The sequence below is a fragment of the Balaenoptera ricei genome, chromosome 1, assembly GCF_028023285.1.
Source record: "Balaenoptera ricei isolate mBalRic1 chromosome 1, mBalRic1.hap2, whole genome shotgun sequence".
Taxonomy (NCBI): Eukaryota; Metazoa; Chordata; class Mammalia; order Artiodactyla; family Balaenopteridae; genus Balaenoptera; species Balaenoptera ricei.
Genome location: NC_082639.1, coordinates 52598177 through 52621424, shown reverse-complemented (window position 1 = coordinate 52621424; position 23248 = coordinate 52598177). Strand labels below are relative to the sequence as shown.

At 42.1% G+C, this 23248-nt stretch overlaps 1 protein-coding gene across 3 annotated transcripts in view; it reads right to left on the bottom strand.

The window, feature by feature from the left end:
• Positions 1-7070: 7070 nt before the first annotated feature.
• The window catches only part of NFIA (nuclear factor I A), a 373912-nt gene continuing 357734 nt past the window's right edge, over positions 7071-23248 (bottom strand). For all 3 annotated transcript variants that reach the window (XM_059923725.1, XM_059923741.1, XM_059923733.1), the window contains one exon: positions 7071-13726. In XM_059923725.1, coding sequence (XP_059779708.1) covers positions 13709-13726 — 18 coding nt within the window. In that variant the 3' untranslated portion in view covers positions 7071-13708. The remainder of the gene's footprint in view (positions 13727-23248) is intronic.

Below are 23248 nucleotides of genomic sequence, written 5' to 3'. Positions count from 1 at the left end.
GCCTTTTACGTGCCAAGCAGTGTTTTAGGCACTAGGAAGAGGGCAGTGAACCAGACATATCTGGAACTAACTGTGATTTAGAAGTGTACCCCACCCCTAAGCCCCTGTATGCACTTTAAGGTCACACACAGGCAGCTGTTAATATAAGGAAAGTTACTGAAACACTGTGCCTCAATATCCTCATCTGTAAAATGTAAAATCTGTAAACAGTTGCGTCCCCTTCATGGGGTTGGGTTATGTGCGAGCGCATGTAAAGCCCTCGGAAAGATGTATGGTAGGAAGTAAGGGCTCACCCGATACATGTTGCTGTTCTTACTATTGTTATGCTATTGCTGTTTATATCTTTTAGCCAGTGTCTTGAACTCTTTCTCATCCTTGAATTCCTTCATTGTGCATCTCCTCCTTGGGCTCCCTCTCTGTTCTCCCTCTCCCTTGGGCATACCTGACCCCAGATTACCTGGCACAAGATGCCTCCCTGGTTCTTACAAGGCCAAGGTGCAATTATTTGGTTTGCATGTCTATTTCCTCTGCTAGATTCTGTGCTCCTCTGGGATGATCTCAGATACATGTCCTTCTCCAGCCCCAATTTCTGGCACAGGAGAGGAACTCAGTAATGGTGGTCAGGGCTTCCCTGGTGGCGCACTGGTTGAGAATCTGCCTGCCAATGCAGGGGACACGGGTTCGAGCCCTGGTCTGGGAAGATCCCACATGCCGCAGAGCAACTGGGCCCGTGAGCCACAATTACTGAGCCTGCGCGTCTGGAGCCTGTGCTCCGCAACAAGAGAGGCCGCGATAGTGAGAGGCCCGCACACCGCGATGAAGAGTGGCCCCCGCTTGCCACAACTAGAGAAAGCCCTCGCACAGAAATGAAGACCCAACACAGCCAAAAATAAATAAATAAAGTAAACAATGCGTTAAAAAAAAAAAAAAAGATTTCTAAAAAAAAAAAAATAATGGTGGTCGAGTTTGTTTTGAATGACTTTGCACAACGAGATTTTTGTAGTTTTAGGAAACAGAGTGTGGCCCAGGCCAGTGTTCAGAATCCAGGATGGTAGAAGTGAAGGTAGCAGATGAGCTAGATGAAGCGATCTCAGGGCTCTAAGAACCCAGTTCCACTGCTCCATAGAGCCTGATTAGAAGCCCCTCCTCCCTGCCCTGGGACTGACTTCTATCCCAGGGGCATACATTCGCAAGGGAAGAGGATGCCCACTGAACGGGGCGGTAAGAACAGAAAGAGTTTTATCTGAGTTTTCAACCAGAATTATTCATTTTGTTCTTAAGGTGGCAAGCTGGCTTTTTTTTTTTTCTTTCTTTCTTTTTTTGTCAGCAGTGGGTGGCAAAGGAGACAGAGTTCTTTGCCATTAAGGTGGACTCTCCTTTGCCTTCACTGTCTCTGTCAGAGAAAAAAACCAGTTAGGGATGCAGTTGGTGGAGAACAGTTCCTGGGGCACCTTTCACTTTGCCCCAGTTATTTTGGCCACAGTTTCCAGAGTCAAGGCACAAACACAAGGTGAGTTCCTTGATCCATCCCATAACAGTGTATGAGGCAGCCTTGGGATTGAATCCCATTGGGTCAACTTCCAAGGTCAAGAATATGCTTCCAATTTAGTGGTGGAACATGTTTATGCCACAGGGATGCAATCCACAAAATGGAGATTGTGAAAAACTCTTAGGACAAATGGCCCAGTTTCTTCAGCGAATAATTGCAAGGAAAATAAAAGAGAAGAAGGGAACCCTTCTTTTTAAATATTTAAGATACATACAACCACTTAGTGTAGGGACTTTATTTGGATCCTTATTTGGACAAATTATTTAAAAAATCATAAGATACTTGGGAGTATTTGAACACTGATTGGTTATTTGATATTAAGGAATTATTATTAATATTTTGAGGTGTGAAAATGGTATTGTGAATACATTTTATAGAAGTCTGCTCTTTTAGAGGTATAGTCTGAAATATTTATGGATGAAATATATGATACATGAGATTTGCTTCAAAATAATCTGGGGGTGGTCAAGAAGTGGATGGAGTATAGAGGGCGTAGGAGTTAATTGTAAGAGATGAATAGCAGGTACATGGGAGTTCATTAATCAATTCTGTCTATGTTGTATATAATGGTATTCTTCCATAATAGAAAAAATTTTAAATGTGATAGAAATAAATGCACTGTTTGCTTGTTTTACCAGGCTCCCTGAAATGAACTTGAAATTCAAACTGAATGTGCCAGATTGCAGCACTATTTACAATAGCTAGGACATGGTAACAACCTAAATGTCCAACAGCAGATGAATGGATAAAGAAGTTGTGGTACATATATACAATGGAATATTACTCAGCCATAAAACGGAATGAAATTGGGTCATTTGTAGAGATATGGATGGACCTAGAGTCTGTCATACAGAGTGAAGTAAGCCAGAAAGAGAAAAACAAATATCGTATATTAATGCATATGTGTGGAATCCAGAAAAATAGTACAGATGAACCTATTTGCAGGGCAGGAATAGAGACATAGATGTAGAGAATGGACATGTGGACATAGGGTTGGGGAGAAGAGGAGGGTGGGATGAACTGGGAGATTAGGATGGACATATATACACTACCATGTGTAAAACAGAGAGCTAGTGGGAATATGCTATAAAGCACAGGAAGCTCAGCTTGGTGCTCTGTGACGACCTAAATGGGTGGGATGGCTGGGGGCGTGGTGGTGGGAGGGAGGTCCAAGAGGGAGGGGATATAGGTATACACATAGCTGATTCACTTCACTGTACAGCAGAAACTAACACAACATTGTAAAGCAATGTTACCCCAATTAAAAAAAAAAAAGTGAATATAGAATGGCCTTATATATTTCAGAGATAAATGGAAGCTTGTTCATTCCTCATAGGTCAAGGGAAGCACTATGTCTCCCCAGAAGCCGGTAAGACCGCTACACGTTAGCCATTTTTTAAAAACAAAGAACCAGAACTTGAAGGGTTAAAAAGATGCCTAGCACCACTTCTCTTGACCAGCTCTCCTGCCTGATGAGAATGGATTTCCCTGGCCATTCACACTGTTGAGGGAAATAGAAACCAGAGCCAGGCGGGCCTAGACTCTAGCTGGGTTCTATTCAATGTAGCCTAGTGCCTGATGCTTGGAACTGTGCTTCCCCACACCTTCTCATCCATAGTCATTGACCCATTTGGGCCTTTCTCTCAACTGAGACTCAGGGAGAGGTGTAGTCACTTGTTTAATATCTATGGCCCATAAATGGTGAAAGTGGGACTCACATCAAAGTCCTCTAGTTTCAAGCCCAGGCTTCTAGACACTACACAATATTGCCCTCCCAGTGTCAGGGTTCCTCTCCTTAGGATGCACCAACCCCAGGCTGCAAATAATAATAGTTGTTATATGGTTGGTACTGTACTGGGTGCTCTCATGCATTAATTCATTTAAGTCTCTTAAATGATCTCATAAGGTAGATACTATCCTTATGCCCATTTTACAGGCAGGAAAACGGAGGCCCCTAGTTTTGCAGAACTAATAAAATGAGAAACCGAGATTTAAACCCAAGTGTGTCTGTCCTCAAACCTTCGATGATACTTTCTATGCTCCTTCTTCCTACTTAGTGGAGGCAGGTGTTAGATGAAAGTTTTTTCAGAATTTTCACCCAAATAGAGGCCTGGAGATGACAAGGAAGAAGACTTATGCCATCAGTGCGCTGAAAGAATGCCTTAGCTCTACATTTTGCAATCACTTATTTTTTTAGTTACAGCATTCACATAGCATTTACAATGGGCCAGGCCACTGCTGGCCATTTTACAAATGTTAACTCATCAAATACAGCAGCCTTGTGAGGTGGTCAGATATTGTTATTATTCTTCCCATCTTACCAATGGGGAAACTGAGGCACTCGCCAACACCACAGAGTTAACAAAATACAGAGCCAAAATTCAACCCAGGCAGTCTTGCGCCTGACCCTGTATTTGATCTCTACATTGCCTTCACCCCAAACCCGGTACCTACAAACAATCTGTCCTAGAGTATGTCAGTGAGGGAGCAGTGTTAATGACTTTAACTCCAAGTCTTAACTCCAGATAATAGAGACCAAAGTTCTGCTACTGGCCAGAGTAATAACTGAAAGGTAGTAACTGATTCTGTCTAACTTGGACTCTAAGGCATGTATGGGAGAAACTGATCTATTCACCTGAGTCAGAAATATGTTTTGAGGACGGACTATACCTTTTTGAAATCTGCAATAATAAGAGAGAAAATATTAAATTTAATGGGATAAATCACGTACAGCACTTAGCACATAAAAGAGGTCAATACACAGTAGCTATTAACACCCTTATTAACCTCTCTGATCTGTTCACTTGTCTTCCACTCCATCACAGGAGCCACAGTCCAGGCGTCCTTTCTCTGGTTGCTGCAGTATGTTCTCGCTGGCCTTCTCCACTCAGCCCACTCCCCACACTGCACTCCCCCCACCCCAGCTAATCGGCAGTGGTGTTCTCCAGCCTTCCCTGAGAATGGATTATCCTTCCTGGTCCTGTTGAACCAGGTGACGTGCTCTGGCTGATGAAATGTGAGCGCAAGTGGTGTGTGTCAGTTCCAGACGGAATTGTTAAAAGCCAGTGTGTGTCCTGCCATGCTCCTTCTCCCCCCTGCTGACATCCAGCAACGGTCCAGATGGTAGCCGCTTTTCACCTTGGGTCCTGGAATGAGGAGATTCTATACAGAAGTCTTAGCAACCCTTGACAGACAAACAAAATAAGATGTAAACTTTTATTGTTTGTTGTAAGCTGCTGCACTTTTGGACCTGTTTGTGTCACAACATAGATCTAGCCTAATATGACTGATACATGTTTTATGATGCTCTTAGAGGGTAGGACAGAGATCTCTAATATGCTGGCAAGGCCCTGCAATATTCTGACCTAAACATGAAGCTTCATCTTGTACCATACTTCTTCTCTTTTTCTCCTCTTCATCCAAACAGGCCTTCTTTCAATCCCCTCCTAGGGCTACTACGGGCTCTTTGTACATGCTGTTGCCTCTGCCCATAACATTCTCCCCACTGCCCACCCCCTTTGCTTGGTTAATTTCTGTCTTACCAGTCTCAATTGGCTTTCACAGCAATGTGTACATATCCTTTATAGCACTTAACACAACTACATGCTTACCTTTGCTGCTGTTTGTTTGAATAGTGCTTATTTTGCCTCCTAGGCTGTACACCTCCTAAGAATAGTTGCCCAGTCTTTACTTACTTACTATCCCTAGCCCTTTGCATAGTCTCTGGTACATAATAGGTACTCAAAAAATATTTGTTGAATAAACAATTGAGTCAATATATTGTAGTGATTACAAGATGGACGTTGGAGCCAGACTTCTTGGATTCAGATCCTACCCTGCCATGTATTTGTTGAATGACTTTGGGTAAATTATCGAATCTCTCTCTGCCTCAATTTCTTCATCTGTAAAAGGGGGATTAGAAATAGTAGCGATCCCATAGCGTGCTTGTGAGGATTAAACGGATTAAGATATGTATTTATTTACTTATTGTCTTTGGTCTCCAAGCCTACCCTTCCGTATGCTGTTCTGTGGGGCTGGTAGTTTTCTCACGACATTTTCCAGACTTCTTTGCCAGATGGCTCCGGTTAGATCTAGCCAGTGAGAGACCCTGGCAGGAGCCTAGGAGTAGGAAGGAAAGCAAGAAGGGACTTCCTTCTGGGTTCAGTTCCTTCCCACAATGTGACAGCTGCCAAGGATGGAGGCACGATCAGCCCCAGCTCCTTTCAACTCTCCCAGCACCAGTCAGGCTTTACTGCCTCAGAAGCACTGATACCCTTGGCTGTGAACCCCTTGGCGGTCCCAGCACCGGTTGCCCACGTCCTCTGAGAGGTCTGAGTACGAGCCATGGGGTGCCCCCCACCTTCATGGTGACTGCTCTCAGTAAAGATCCAAACATCGTCTGTGGGAGGTCCCTCCTTGGAGCTCCTAGGTTCTGGTAACCCGACCTTTCACTTTTGTTTTCCTGACTTCAGGGGTGGCGGCTGTACGTGTGGTGGAAAACCTATTAGACCCTTTTCCTAGTTCCTGCCTGGGCCCAAACTGATGCAATATCTAAGGCACTTAGAACTGATGCAATATCAGCACATGGTAAGCACTATGTGAGTGTGAAGTTTTGCATTTGCCTAAGTAGGTAAAAAAGCCAATATGGCCCATGAGAACCCTGTGAAGGGCACAAGGTGCCTGACATCCATCAAGGATAATGCAAATGCCATGGTGCAGAGAGACCATCTGTCTTCCGGGAAAACTCCAATCCACACCCGTAACTGTCACTCAAACACTACCACCCAGGTATGATTTAAAGCAAATGATGACACAGCTTCCATAGCATTAGCAATTTTTTATTTTCCTTTTTTGTTGCATAGGAAATGCAGTACTTGCTTCCAGTAATTGTATTGTAATGTGAGAAGGTGGTAGCACTAATGGTTGAATACAAGAGTTAAACTAATCCACACCAGCTCAAAAAACCTGTGGAGATTTAGTTGAATAAGAATGGACGCCCACAGTGATTCTCAACCAATTACAAATTTTCACAGAACACAGTCAAACTAAAAGGGTAACTATGAGAGTCAATACAAGTACACTAGAGGCACAGGGGGGCCCGGCTCATAAAAAACAAATGTCAAGCCAACTTATTAACACGGGGGTGTTTAGTGTCACAACAGCTCTCTCATCACTGGAAGTGTTTAATCCCCTCCCTGCACAATTTGAAATGAAAAAAAACCCCGAGGTATCTTGAGCAGACAGATTTCCAAGGGTGGTGGGAAAAGCCCCAGGTGAACTTTGTTCTGCTAAAAGGTCAGGGCAGTAGGGGAGGGGTCGTGTATTTGCCTTTGAAAGTCTTCCTTAAGGACCTCCTAGAATCTGATAAAGCTCCAGCTCTGGGTCTAGCTAGTACCTCAGTGGTGATGCTACGAAATGCCTTTGCAGTGCAGAAAGGCAGTCGGAGACCAGGGAGAAAGGGCAGCTCTCTCAAGCCTCCATCCCAACGTAGCCAGTGGCCTTGTGGCCTTCGGTTGAGATGTTTGAAAAAAAAAAAAAGTGCTAAATTATAGACTATTACTAAAAAAAATTAACAAAATAAGAGTAACACAAATAGAATCAAAAAGGGAAGAAAGCTTGTGTTATTTTAAGAAGCTGAGCATAAAAACAGCAGGAAAAATAGCCCCATTCTTTGGACACCATTTGTCCTTGAAACCACTGTGGAGAGACACAAGTTCACATCGCACACCCTGGGGAGTATTTTCCACCCTGAAGGTGCTCTGGTTGGATTAGAGGTGGCACTTCCACCATATATGCTTGTGGTCCAGACGTACTTCGGAAATTGTGTTTTTTTAAGTAAATAGCGTCAGGAGTCCACAAGTGGAAATTCATGATGCCTGGCACACAGGCAAGGTCCTGACCCCCACATGCTGCTGCCTCCCCCGTTACCATGCTCAAGGGCAGGTGGTCCTCCTCATCTTTCTGAGCATTTCTGGTATCTGCTCCCCATTTCCCCGGCCGCCTAATTTGATTATGTAACCCTTTGGGGCATAAAAGGCAGATCAGTGCTGGCTTAGAAAAAAAAAAAATGAGATGAAACATTTCATTTGGGAAGCAAGTCATTTCAAATTTAGACCAAAAAAAAAAAATAGTTATATTTTTAAAATCCCGTGTTAATAGCCAATTTCTTTTTCTTATGAATCGGGCCCAAAGTTTGTACAGAGTTTTATTTTTGAAGAAAATATTGCAACTGTGCATGAAACTAAATAGCCACGTGATCTCATAAAGATTTTTTTTTTCTTTTTTTTTTTTTTCTTTTAATATGAGGAAGTCTGGTGTGAAGACGGATCAAGCATGGGTACCTGGCTGAACATTGTCCATTAAGAAAACGCTTCAGGATCAGCAAAGCCTCAGTCGAGGGTGAAGGAAAATGTCCCTCATTTGGAAATGTCCTCAGTGTCTTCAGAGCAGAGTTCTTGAAATTCAAATGGTCGTTTTGAGACAAAAGTCTTGCCAGGGACTGATTTCTGAAATCAAACACCCATGCTTGTCCCCTAGGAAAAAGAAAACAAAAAACAAAAACGAAAACAAAAACACAAGTAATACTGAATTAAGTAAATGTATACCTCCAAAATACTGAAAACAGCCGAAATCAAGAAAAGACAGAATTTGCATTCTCAGTGAAATACCTTTAAACCTAGCTGACAAGAACCAAGTCAGAAAAAAAGACTAACATAATTTTGAGTAATATTCATACAGTTCACTAAGCATTATGGAAAAGCATGCATTAATATTGTACGGTTATTTTACATCACCTATACCAGAAGGTCCTGACTGACAGACAGCGAAGGCTACCGGTGTAGAAAAATCTTACTTCAGAAGAGCAATATAATACAGATTTCACAGGCACTACATTTTAATATATCAGGTATTATGCTGGTTTTCTTATAATTCTTTCTGTCCTAAAGCTGGCATTATAACAATGACCAAAAAGGCAAGGATTGAAGTAAACGGAAAGTAGATACCAAAGTTGATATAGTTTTTCTTCAGATAGATTAGTGCATAGTTCTCATGCAGATAAACACTGCTATGCATTTACACTGTTGGAAAGCAGAGTGAATTGAGCCCAAGTTGTCACATTTGTGTAAATCATTTTGTCAGCCTGTAATAGCACCATGTAATGGATTTGCATTAAACATTAAATTGATTTCAGAATTGGTGACACAGTATTCACTACAGTTAAGTGCTATGGAATAGCTTCAATGTTACCTGCTATATATCAAAGCAATTTTCATCCCACTGCTTTTTTATTGGAAAAAATAAAAGGAAAACATACACGACACTAATTAGACGAATGCACAGCCTTGGACGTGGAGAAGGCAGAGCGGGTTTACTGTCAAACAGTAAATACATGCATTGACTTCAGGACGAAATTGGCCTTGGAAGCTGATTTGAATGAAAGCTGTGCTGGGGGGCAGTGCAGCTTTCTGAGACTGTCTCATGTCTTAGGACAGATCTCGGAGGGTGGGTGGTGAGGTGCCACTGAAGCTCTCTGTACATTACCATGCCAGTTGTGTTTTAAATTTGTTCTATGGAGGCCTGCTACCAGGAAAAAAAGAAAAAAAGAAAGAAAGAAAGAGAGAAAGAGAATGAGAGAGAGAGAGAGAGACCACCACCACTATGGACAAACAGATATGATGCCAAGTACATTAAATGACATTCTTAGAAACTCCCTCCCCCCAGAAAAAACAATCACAAGGAAAAAAAAATTTTTCTTAATCCAGATTTCATAAATACTTTATGACACTGTAACTACAGAGTTCAAAGCCTATGAGGATAAGGGTTTGAAAAGTGAAAGACAAACTTTTTGAGATGGGTTTTGCATCTTCTGATGGGCTGCCTGAATACTGTGACTCTGGGAAGTCTGGGTTCCTTTACACTTCACTGGTCAGAGTATGAAGAATATAAGCTTTGGGAAGTGTGCCTTGGCTTGCCCGTAGCCCACGCCTGACTGTGGGGTAGGGAGGGGCTGACACAATAACTGTCATGCCAGGGTGTGAAGAAACAGAAAAGTTAGTTCAAACCTCAAAGGAAAGAAAAAGACTGTGGGATGGATAGGGCGGCATTGGAAAGAGGTCCTCTGCCCATGAATAATCAGACAAGGAGCGTTTTAGTGGCAAGGGGACGGGCCAGAAAAAAAAAAGCATACAGAAAAATGATATGATTTAGTGTTTGTGCCTCTGACTTCAGTTCCCAAAGAAGAAAATGGAGAGTTATTTGAGGGACTTATCTTTGCCAATATTGTTAATGCCATTTGACGGGAGAGAAAAAGTTCAAATGGGTCTCAGAATCAAGGGCTGGGCCTTCAAACACGGATGGCCCTCAGTCTGTCAGTCTACACACCCCAGGTAGCAAAGTCTTCCTCAAAAATTTTCGCTTGACTTTGAGTCTAAAAAGGTTAAACACTCATATTGTTGGTGTTTCTTTTTTCCTGCTTGATCACAACTGAACTACAGTTTCCTGCTGCTTTCTGGACAATGAAACATGAACAAAAATATAACTTAGTGTGTTTAATACTTAACCCCGTTCGTTATCACCCTAGACTGCCTCCCTAATGTTTTAAAGCCTTTAAAACATTTTTTTCCTGCAAATCTGTTCAGAGTTCCCTAATTTTAGCTTCATCAAACTTAATACAACAAAATACCTTCAAAAATACAGCATACCTGTAACGTCCATTTACAATGGTTTTTCAGTAGACCTATACTTCTCAAGCATAGGAATATGCTATACCATTGAGAGAGAAAAAAAATAACTGTATTTAAATACTTACAAAAAAAAAAAAAGGAAACAGGAAAGTTTTAAACTTAAATCCAGTTCCCAAAGGGAGGGGGGGCAGGAAAGAAAGAAAAGCCATTCTATGAACGCTGCCTTTATAATGAACAATCAGAAATTTCACTAGGCTAATTTGACAGAAATTTTTCCTCATTTAAACAACATTACAAAAGTCCTGCATTATAAAATAGGGTAGAATAAATCAGTGTAATCAATAAAACTATACAACAATACAAATTACATATCTTCTGAGTGGGCAGTTAATCTCTCTCTTTGCAGTCATGACTACAACATGCTCACTAAAAACAACTAAAACTGCCCAAACTATTGCTTAGTTTGTTTTGTTTTAAAAAAAGGGTGCAATTTTATTGTATATACAACCAATTTACTGGTAATACCTTGGCTTATCGCAAGGTTCTGACAAAATGTTTGTCTAGGCTTTTTTCCCTTCACTGTGAAGCACTGAAAGCTGCTATTTTTTTTTCTTTTTTTTTTCTTTTTTCTTTTTTTAGTGCACATATGTCATAATAAAGTAATGCCCAGCTAAGTGCTATAGGGGAAGGCAAAGTATGCTGGCTGGCTAGAGGAAGTGACACCATATACTGACAATCACACCATACAACAGCGCCAAACGACTATTCAACCACTTATCAGACACATATGAAAATCCAAAATGTTTTATTTTATTTTTTTTTCCTTAAATAGAGATAACCAGTAAACAATTTTCAGAACTTGGAAGTTTAAAAACGTGCATATAAAAATGGGCATTATATACTTTGTATTGAATGTGGATTGACTGCAGTCTGCTAAGAAAAATGGGGTGTGGGAGCTGAAGAAAAGGGAAGTTGTCTTTTTTTTTTTAAGGCTTGCTTGTGAAAGGAACAGTTGTAAAAACAAAATTGCTTGAAGCAGGGTCAGCTTAGTGCTTCACAGTTTGACTGCTTCTCTAAGAGGAGCCCTTCCTGCGCACGTGCATTCAAAAATCACAAATAAAGTACAAAGACAGACACCTAAAACACACTGCGTCAAGTGCAGCACCGACTTTGGTCAAATAAAAAAAAATAAAAGAAAAATTAATCATAGCTAAGCTTTTCTACACGATATAAGCAGGTATTGCATATTTTCATAGATCTGGGGGCAGGGAGGGGAATAAAGGAAGACTCCAAATAAATTGTAAAATGCAGCAACATCCAAAATACTGATATTCTAAGCATCTACAGATCTCAGAATAGCACTGCCACTGACCACAGAGGACAAAAAAGACTACTCCTATCTGCGGAACAACTAACTCTCTATTTAGTTCTAGATGTTGAAACTGACAATGGCTGACGTAAAAGTCACATTTACAAAAAGTGTCTCCAAACGCTTGACTAGGGAAAAACCCCTTTCAATAGAGGAGCATGTGCAACAATTCCACAAATAATCGCTATCCAGGGCAAGGCACATTGATATGGAATTTTTGTTTTCGTGCAAATTAAGGAAAAAAAACAAAACAAAACAACATTGTTTCGGGGGGAAAAGATGAGGAGCAAAGTGTCTTCCCAAGAATTTCAGTTACTTGATTGTATAGGACAGTAGTAGAACCCTTCTGAAGGGCTGAAAAACATAGTTTAAAGGCAAGTGCCTAGAGTAGGGATTACAATATTGTGTCTTAATGCACTCTACTTTATCCTACATTAGCTATATAAAAATTAGTTACTAACACTAGAACATGCAGAGACTTTCTCTGATCAGCAGGGCTTGCCAACCAGAACGTATATATATGTATAGTATAGGAAACCTTCTTGAAGTTGCATGGGAAGCAAAGGGGTGCTTCGCTGTCTGGTAGAAAAATCACTTGCACTTTTTTTTGTTATTTTTTTGTTCGTTTTTTGTGGTTTTTTTTTTTTTTACATAAGATACAGGACATTTGGGGGTGCAAACTTTTTTTTTTTTCCCTAACAAGTACCCTTGATCTGAATGGGCACCAGCATTTGTGTCAGTATTGGTTTCATTATTATTATTAATATTATTTTCCCATAGCCCAGTTCAGGGGCGCAAAGGTCTTTAAAATTTCTGGACAATCTCTGGAACAATGAAGTGTCTGATAACTGATAAATCCTATGTTGCCTGATACATGTAAAAATTTTCAGAATTGGCATAATCCATTATAGTGACTTCTAGCTTATAAAATTAACAGATACCATGATTTCATTTTAGTTATGTGCTTTGATAACAGAAAATAATTAATTAGCATTTAATGTAGTTAACATATTGTGGTAAAAGCACCATTAGATTTGTTTTTTTGTTTTTTTTTTAATTTTCCTTCAGTTTTTAAAGGGATACAAGTTTAACAATAAAAAACATAAAAAGCAAAAATAGCTCCCCTTTTCCTTGCAAGGCTGTTTTTTACCCCAATAATTTAGAGTCCTGGGGTGGAAGGACTTGAAAAACAAAAATAGAATTTTCAACAATCTCTATCTTACAAAGATATTTAGCTATCCAATGAAATTGCACTTTACTCAATTCAAAATTCGATTGTTTTGATTGATTCCTGTCAGTTTCTGTCAAAACAGACCATCTTCCCCATTTCCATGTGAATTTGTGTGTCATTGTTGAAATTGTTGAAAAAATGTTTTTTTTTTTTTTTTTTTAAATGTAAGTGCAGCATTTCAAAACTTTTAAAAAACTGAATAGTAGTAGTAGTAGTTTGCCATTTTCGGAATTATTCTGCAACGTGAGTGGATTCACTGTCCTTCCGGGCCATGTTATCTTGTTAACTGCTGACTGCTGAACCAAACCGAACTAAAAGAAAAAATAAAAAAGGAACATAACTGCGTTTTCTTTTTCCAATATGTTACAGAAAAACATTGCCCTTTGACTGTCCCGTAAGTTATATATTGCAGATCTCAGCTACTACAAAAGACTTAGTTCTCCATGTGTCTCCTGACTGCTCAAGGAGGCTCACACCTGTGTGGGTAAATTCATGAAATACTGTGAAACAGCCAGGCTCCGTAAAGAAAGTGTGTCACAATGGGAAGTCAGTGAGCAAGGGTAGACCTTCTCCAGCCGCATCGCCTAATGCTCACGCTACCACGGAAAACACTTCAAATGTTACAAAGCCCAACCATTTCCAGCACCATATGAGAAAATTACAACAGTCCCTAAAGTATTAAAAAAAAAATCCCAAAAGGTTATGGCCTTTGCTGTTGGACCATAATGCTCGCTGTTTCCATGTACAAGTTGATTTGATTCTCCCCTTCCAGTGACAGTGAAGTTGTAACTGCGCTGGGTTGAGGATGCGTCCATGTTACAGAGTTGAGAAGGGGTCAGGTGGTCTGTCTGGTGGATGGTGGGACGCTGCGACTTTTATCCCAGGTACCAGGACTGGAAGACAAAAGGAAAAGTGCAATTAGAGGCACAATTTGGAAAATAACACATTTTAAAAGTTGTCCTTCCAACGGTGAAATCAAGATCTACGTTAGGGACGAAGAGGGGATTCACTGGGAAAAGTAAAGGAATGACAAACAGTAGTAAATCTTGAGACACTGAAACTGATCTCACTCTTCTGAAATTGAAATTCAATGCCTTTGTTGGGGTTTGCCAATGTTTTGAGTGTATCTTACAAAATAAAGTATTTAGGTCCACTTGAAATACATATATGGGTTTTGCAGTCTGGAGAGGGCAGCTATAGGATGGCAGGAAGCTTCATCATCTGGCTTTTGACTGAACCCTCAGCACCTAGCACAGTGCCTGGAATAGAAGCTTCTCAACAAAGAAATGTTGAATGAGTGGAGAATGGGTGAGGGGAGAGGTTTTGCGTCGTGATGAGTGTCTTCTCTGATGAATTTCACAACGTCTCCTTTTCAGTGAGATGTTATTGCCACATTCTTGTAACAGGCACAGATGATCAGCAGTGAAATAAGAGTAAATGGAGCTATAGTAGACAAAGTGCTGTACCAAGAATCCTGGGTGATTTTGGACAAGTCACAGCATCTCTCTTCTACTCAATTTCCTTAGATGTACATGAGGTAGATTTTATGATGTAAAATGCTCCTCTCAAGCTCAATCTTTCTATAATAATGTTTTCAAAAATGACATAAAATAATCATGTGGTATCAAGATTTCATCCTATTAGCTACCGTGATGTCCAAAGGAAAAAAATGAGGTCACCTGCATAGCCCTCGTACATGCTTTCGTTCATTCGACATTTATTTAGACCCTTCCATATACCTGCTGGGCCCAGTTACCTTTTCCTTTCATAAATCCTTAGGTGATTAGCTTTGGGCAATAGTCTGGTGATACGTCACTCTATATGCTGGCACTTCTTCTATGTTAGCTAAACAAAGTGACCAATTATGGTCTAATATCAGGGTCAGTTTCACAAGTGAAATAAAGTATACAGCTTTTGACAACTTTTCTCCAGAAATACCCTACCAAATTCACCACATTTATCATTATTCACAGAAACATCATCAACCTCTGGCAAAAGTGAATGCTTCCGAAATCTCTGAGCTGACAGCATCAGAAAGGGTTACATTTGGGTTGATTCAGTCAGATGAAGGCTCATCCGTGTCCAAGAGATTCAATTAGGTAAAGCAGGGACTCGTTTTGATCCCAGGATAAATGGTGAAGTGATAGCTACATGGAGGTTGGGATAAGATTTCCTGGTCACACAAGCTACCTTTGATCTCCAGAGGACTTGAAAAAAACCTAAGCCTAAACCAAAAAACTACTCATCCTGTATACTTTTAGATGTTATTCTTTGACCACATGCTTTGAGGAACACAATAAAGCCTCTTGTGTACTGAAAGGAAATCATCCTGGCAAATACACACGGCCTAAATCGAACTGGACAAAAGAAAGAAGAGGGGGGGAAGAGAGGCGCGGGGAGGCAGACTCCAAACTGTTATTTCTAGTGGGCCTCCCGGTTAGCTGACGTGGCTCCTAGTTAGAGCAGAGGCGCCCTCTAACAAAAGTCTCAAACTTTGGGTGCGGCAAATAATGCTTACAATTTCTGTTCTCACACTTTCTAAGTCAGTTGTGAAATTCCAGACTTCTTAAATCTGACACTGTGTCGTAGTTCTTGAAGCAAGCACCTGGGACCCAGTGAGTCAGCAGGGGGAGCAGTTTTCCATACCACAGTTTCTGGACACAACCTTGGTGCACTACAAAAATCTGCAGTGCCTCTACGCTTCTCTTAAAAAGCAAAGCAAAGGAAAAAAAAAGTTTCTTCACACATCTTACTATTCAGTGTGTGCCTTGCCGACAAGGTTACCCCAGAGCAGCTCTGTAATCCTTCACTGAAATAGGCTTTATTGATTGCTCTGGTCTATTGTTCTCTTTTCAAGTCCCCCAAGTTCAAGTTCATCCTGGTGTTACATCATGTCTGGTTGCTAAGAGCAACCAGACAGACCCAGACGTGACTATCATTAGCAAGAAACCCTCCGCTCTCCTCCCACCAACCTTCCAGTGGCTCTGACGTAGCAGGCTCACTGCAAACACATTGAAGTATTTATTCTGCCTAATTTATGACCTACACAGCAAGCAAGACCCCCACTCCAAAAACCAACACTGTTGTATATTTAATTAATCTGTCTTTCTCTGGCACTTGGGAAAGTTAGACAAAGGACTAATTATTGTGTTTCACTCTCCACACTTTTCTTTTGGGGGGTGAATATTTGCATGGGAAAGAAAACTACAGGCCCAGCCTTGGCCACCCACCCCCCCTTTTTCTTTTTGCCCTATTGACATTTCATGAAATACTTTAGCTGCTTAAGGGAATTATAAAAAAAATGCGATGTGAATGTTACTCCTTCTGAGTTGGTATTCAGTAACACAAATCAACTCATGACATGTTTAAATTTAAATGCTAACCACACACTCTCAGAGTTACTTTAAAGGTTAGTTTTTAATCAATAGAAGTTGCTGACTCCGAGTTTTTGAGCCTCGCACTGCAGCTCTTGGGCTTTTGTCTAACGTTAAAGCTTTCAAACTTTTTTTTTTCCTTGGGATGATTTTAGCAATGATTTGCAGACACAGAAGGCTATTGTGCTCTGACCAGCAACATGTCACCAGAGGAGCGAGTTGCCCTGGGGTGGGGTGTCAATATGGCTCCTGAAGACCTGGGTTAGGGGTCTTTAAGAACTCGTGAAAAAAACTTAATTAACCCTTTCAGGCCCAAACCAAAACCTATTCTCAAACTTTTTCACTCCTATAATTTGACCATTAGTCCTTATTTCAACATTACACTAATCTTCATGACAATTAACCCGGCTACTTGACCAAAGCTTTCCAGAATGGGAAGTCAGCCGGTTAGGGGAACTACACAGGGATTTTTTTTTTTTTTTGAATGAGGGCTCTTTGATTAAATAATTTATTTGTAGAGATGGCAGATAAACAATTATAATACTAAAAAAAAATACATCCATTTCATCGAATGTTCTCATGATCAGTTTGTAGCTGAAGACCCTCCTAAGTCCGTTACGGACGAGTGTGATAGTCGCACGTGTGTAAGACACTCGACTTCTAAAAACTTCCATGAACTACGAATGACGTCCAATGAACAAGATAATGTTTGGAAAAGCCCATTTTTCTCTTGTGATGTTTTATTATAAAATCTATTATTCAAGCAGTGCAAGTTTCAAAACATTACTTGACAAATAATTCTGGGCATTTTCTTCTTGGGTCGTACAAGAAAAATATTAAAGAAATCTGAGATTGTTAAATTGTTGGGGTTGAGGAGAAAATCACTGGGAAAATGTTGCCACATTAAACAAAATTCATTTATGGAGAGTCAAAAAATTGTCTTCAGATATTTACTGACATAAGCTTAGGTTTCATATGGTTTCTGCCTTCATATTTTATAGCCCTTCAATCTAACCTCCTGTATCCAGATGGACTACAAAGGAATCTCTGTCCCTTATCTGCAGTGAGTTCCAATATTACAATACAATATCGGACGATGTTATCTTGATACATTTACATTAAGGAAGTAAACACAGAGCTTTGATCTGTTTTTCTTTTCCTTGCGAACTCTCAGCTATAGTAGTTTTGGAGATCCATAAATCCACACTCCCACGGGGGCTCGAGTTAAGTAAAATTACTCTGTTACATTCACAATTTCTACAGTTTGGGATGTGCTAAAGGAGGAGGGGAGGGGGCTGGAAGGGGGGGGGGGTAATTGTCCTCTCTCAGTGTTCAAGGTGAAACATCAAAAGAAATCTGCAGTCCAGGACCAGAGCTCAGCTTTCCTCTTCTCTAGTCAAATGAAGAAGTAATCTCATCAGGTTGGAAAGTGCTGACTAAGGATTTAATAAAGTGCCTGCAGATGTGGCGTCTCTAAGGTATTCAACTCATGTAATGCAAAACAGCTCCACACTGAATGTGCTTATAAAATTTCATTTAACCATTGCAGCGCGACTTTTTTTTTTTTTTCACCTTTCTCTAAGGAGTTTTATCACACTTCCCACCCCTTAATTTACAGCTCCATGAAAGTTCGAATCCCATTCTGCCAGGATTCTGGAATACTCACAGTAGTCAGGTTTTATGAACCATAAACAACATCTATCCGGCTGCATCGTAAGCAGGAAGCCTGAAATGGCTCTTGGTAGCTTTGAAAGCAGTCTCTTTCCTTTCCTATGTTGTAGGAGAGCAATTAGGAAACTGAGGTTACTTTCCAAAATTTGGTCAGGAGGGTGCCTAAGACATGGTTGATGAAGATTCAACTTCTTAGTTGACACCAAACATTCTAATGCAAATAACGACTTTTAAAAAGGCTTTTAATTACACTTTTCACTAAGAGGGCAGGATGTATATTTTAGAAACAAAAGGAAACGCAAGTCTGTTTGAGATAGCTATATTTCACTTTAACCAAAAAAAGGGAGAGGGTGCTAGGGGTGGGGGTGGGGAGGGCGGAACAGACTGTGACGCAGCAGAATCTGTTTTTCAAATTAAAAAGTTAAACAAAAGGCCTCAAGGGCAAAGTTGAACGCTGCGGAAGGAGGTTGTTAATGTGGAATCCAGAACTGGGTGTGACACTTTGCTTTCTTCTCCAGGCAAGGTGGGTTATTTCAGGACATTCACACACAGAAAACAGAAACACGCAAATACAGGGAGGCCTCGGCCCCCAGTCCTCACTCCTTCCTACTCCATCAGCCCCCGAAGAGGATGTTGCCGACCAGTACTGCATGAGTTGCGGTCAACATTTTGACTTCTCTCTTGAGCAGACGCTATCTCTTCTGGGTCACATTAATCCAGTTAGTCATTTTTGGCTTCCTGCTCTTGTTCGATGAGCTCAAGCCCACCGTTTAGCCCAAATGAGTTGTCCTTGGCAAATCAGCCAGAGTCCTGGTAGCCTCCCCTGCCCGCTTCTAATCCAATGGAAATGGACAGGGCCTCGGAGTGAGAAACTCCTGGTTTCTCACGTTAGTATACATCATTTGGGAGTACTTCATCACTTACGTAACAAGTCCTAGCATCTACTGTGTGCTTTGTATGCTAGGCTCTGGGGATATAATGAGTACAACAAATACGGTACCTGCTCTTAAGGAGTTGCCCTGCAGAAAGAAAGCGCTGGATTTTAGACTTCCATATCCTTCAAGAGACCAGCTACCCTGATCTTCTCACAGTTGGATCTTTAAAAACTTATGTCAGCTGATAAGGCTGAGTATCCAATGTCCGAGGGACCCAGGACCTAGTCTCACTTTTTCCATTGACCAGTTGTGTGACTTCAAGTAAGCAGGACTCTGTCCTCTGGCCCCCAGAGGACTACTGTACGGCCAATTATGCATTCCATGAGGGGAAAGCAGTTTCTAACACTGGCTCCTTCTGACAAAGGTGACACGCTGTACCCAGGTGTCAGTTATTGGTCTTGCCAGCCACGGGCTTTGATCTCTGCAGCCATTTTTCTTGTGTGATTTTGTTAATTAAAGAAAGCCTGTTTTCAATAACACTAAACCAAGACTTGTTTATTGTACAGGAAACTACTAAAATGTTAATGGGCAGTGACTGGCCCTGCTTACCTTCGCGGCCTTATCTTTTCACTGCTTGTACTCAACACTTGTGCGGTGTCAACCTTCTTCCAGATCCCCCCAAAGCCAAATACTTTCTCTCTGCTGGGCCTTGGCGCAGGGGTCCCCCTCTCCTTGGCTTTGCTAATGCTTGCCAGTCTTTGCTGTCTCAGATTATCAGTCCCTTCTTCCAAGGCGTCTTTCTCCAGGCCTTTAGTCCCGGGGTTTTACCTCTGTCCCAGTCACTGAACTGTCATTAACCTATTTTTTTCCCCCAAGAAAACGAACTGTCTTCTTGCATGTGGCAACTCCAGCGGCTTAATAAATACTGTTTCATAAAGGAAGAAAGGAAGAAGTGAGGTATCTCCAAGGCTCCCAAAGCCTGGTGCCGGTTACTCCAACGAGGCATTTAGATGCGTGACTTCTAGCACGGCTGTGCCACACCCACGCTCGTGCCTCGTGTCCACATCTCCCCAGGTGAAGGTGCTCTCCCCAGAGAGACACAGGTCTCCACAAGCTGCCCCAGGCAGTTCTGATGGAAAAGCTCTTGTGACGGGGCCAACTGCAGCCAACTGCGGCCGTAGCATGTGCAATAGTTTTGTAACATGGACCGCGGCCTACTTACTACGAGCTCAGAGGAGTTGTCCAAACCACCACTCCCTGGAGAGTGACCATGCTGCTCCCGGCCAAGACCTCCGTTTGGTTCAAACCTCAAGACGGGAAAACACTAATCTTTTTACCCAATAAGCCATCCAGCACCTCCAAACCTTGAGAGTACATACACAATCCAATTATTCCAACGGTCGTTCCAAAGTCTGACTCTTTCACCGTATTCCAACTTGCCCTAGTGTCTGCCTCACCATCAAGTAAAGTTCTTTTTTTCTGGTTTCCCTTTACGTTTTTATCAAGTAATCTTTTACCTTGTGAAACCAAAGACTTCCGAATTAAAAACTGCACTCTGGCCCACTCACATTTGCTCGGCCGACTTACTGGAGGGCTGAGTGCACGGTGGTGAGAGGTGGGACAGTGGAGTCAGAGTTAACAGAATCCCATCATTTAACTAGTACACCATTACATGCTAGTTAAGTGATCTTAGGTAAGTTAGTTAGCACTCCTGTGTCTCAGTTTTAGACTCTGTGAAATGGAGATAACGACTTTATCAGTTTTTGTGGGGACCGAATGAGCTAATGCCTGGAAAGAGACAAGTACAGAAAAGCCGAAAGCCAGGGTAGATGGGTTCTCTAACTGTAAAGTGTGTACAGGCCTTAAGGTCCACAGGAGACCTACGGGGGACCAGTTCCCTTGGAAAGGCATTGACCAACAAGGCGGCTTTCTCTCATTTAATGATATAATTTCTTAGTTAAAGGTAGCAGTTGCGTCAGTTCCATTTCCCCAGTTGCAGAAGAAAGTTCTTGAGAAAATAAAAATCTGTCTTTAACTGCGGTATTAAAATCAGAGCAGTGAAACCAACTGCACAAAAGGAATTGGCTCAAGTTTATGAAAGGCATTTGGGCCCTTGCCTTGCAAGGCTGAACTGCAGGCCTTGGAAGTTGGGGATGAGGGGGAGAGGGGATCCGGGGTCGGGGTGGGGGGGGGGGGAAGGGGGGAAGGGTGTGGAGGCAGGGAGTAGTCAGGCAACCAAGTGGGACAGAAACAATCCTATTTTGGTTTTTGTTAGCGAATGGCATACTACATAGATCAGAGACTTCTTATAAAATACCAACCCCCAGTGTACACAAAGCACAGGAAAATGTGAGGAAAAAAGGGAAAAACGAAAAGCAGCTTAGGGTGTGTTAACGCTGCTATTCTGTCAGCTTAAAGAGTATTTTATGCTTGATCAACAGCTCTTTTTTATTGTGCTTTTCTTTCATTCATTCAAGACATCAAAGCCAGGCACCGCCAGTGTACCTGCCCTTCTGGAGCCGCTTGTGAGGGGGTTCTAATGAAGCACGACTCTGGGAGCGGAGACCCCCGTGGACACGGCAGTTCAAAGGGAATATTTCAACAATGATTACATTTTGTAAATCTTTTTATGAAAGAGACAGCTTATTTCCTGCTTTTTCATGAAAAATAGATTATCCATTAAAGTGAGCCCACGCCACGGAAGCTGCTTGAGATCTGAGGTGCAAGCGTGGAGATTAGAGGGACAAGGACCCGATGAAATCGTCCAGAGTTCCTATCTATTTGCCTACGATGGCACCGCGTCTGCTCTGGGAGGAGCCCAGACGGTGCGCTGGACGGCTCTGCTGCGGAAAAGGCTGTGACCAGGGTGTTCTGAGGTTGATTTTTCAGCTTGGGCCTTGTGTCTATTATTTGTGCTTTAAGATGTTTTTTGATTCCACGACGTCCACCCAAATATCAGAAGGCATCAGGCAACCCCTTTTATTGCACAAAAGTAAGATGAAAGATTTTAGTTACAGATTCATTAAATGCTGTATTTTAATGCTCTGAAAAGGGACGACCCCTTTTCCGTATGGGAAGTTAGCCATAAAAAAAGAGCTGGCTCTGGGCTGAAGATACAATACAGGCTTTATTATTGGCTAATGTCAGCCCCAAAGGCAAAAATAAAGAAGGCAGCCTGGCCCTTTGTAATTTCTGATTTTCAACATTAAATCATCTTTCCCCTAGTCTGTCTTTCTTTTTTCTTTTTTGGCGGCAGGGAGAGTTGAGGGGAACAGGGCAGGAAGAGAGGATGATTTCCTGGGGAGCTATGAAATGAAAAAAATGTATGTTTTCTACACATCAGATTCCAATTTTAATTAAATGCCTGTTGTCTAACAAGTGCAGACGGTCACACTTGGGGCTGGCCCAATGGTGGCCCAGGGAGGTAACCTTTCTGGTTTAAAAAGAGAGGCGTGGGAGTGGAGGTCGGCGCTCAGCCGAGCGTGGCCACGTTACAATAATCATGCCACCGAGTGCCTCCCCACTCCTGCTCTTCCCCCAGAGCCGAAAAGCTCTTCCCAAACATGACTCAGGTTCACAGTAAATCTATCATGTAGATTTACTGTTCCGATTGTGCAGGTAGATAAAATCTGGTAAGGAAAAAAAATAACATGAAGTGAAAAGTTCAGTAATTTCAAAAATTCTCCCAGAGACCTCCTGCAAGAGAACGAGAGAAGATGTGCTACTTTGCCAGAAACGAATTCCCAAACTAACCTTTCCAGTCAAGGAGCCCTTTAGGCACTGGATGGTACTTGCCCCCTGTGCCCATTCCCACCCCTGCGGGTAACCTCTATGCCAGGCCCCGAGCACAGGTCTTCGCTTCGGACCTTCTCTGTTCCCTGTCCAGGGTCCTTCCTTCTGTCCTTTCCAGTCCCGTTTCCTGCCTCCCTCCACCCACCCCTCCAGCCAGTCTCTCTCTCTCTCTCTCTCTCTCTCTCTCCACCTGTGTTCGATCCCCGACAAGAATGAGGGCAGACCCCTACTCTCTCAAAGGCTATGCAAAGCAGCAGCCCTCCCCACTCCATTCACTGGATTAAGAGGAAGGAAGCGGGCACACTCAACTGCAACCGCAACTACCCCGCCTGGCAGCCGGGATGGAAGCTTGTGTATTGAGCCAAACAAGTGAGGCGCAGAGGCGGGATCCGGACAGAGCGCAGAGGAGGTTGTGGCATCTCAGTTCTCAGATTCTTGAGAGAAGAGAGCGAGAGTACAGTTAAGATGCAACTCAGCACCGGACTGTGAGGCAGGGGCCTGGGTTCAAGTCTCAGCTCAGTCACTGGCTGCCCTGGGACTCTGGCTGCTCTGATTACACTACAAAGATCCCGTTCCTACACTTTGACCTTCTGGGAACACCTGCTTTTCAATTGTATTGGTCCAGGAGTCATCTTTTCCTTGTTCACTGTGTAGATGTGATACTGGCAGGGATAAAACTGTTCATATCCCTCACTGAGGTTAG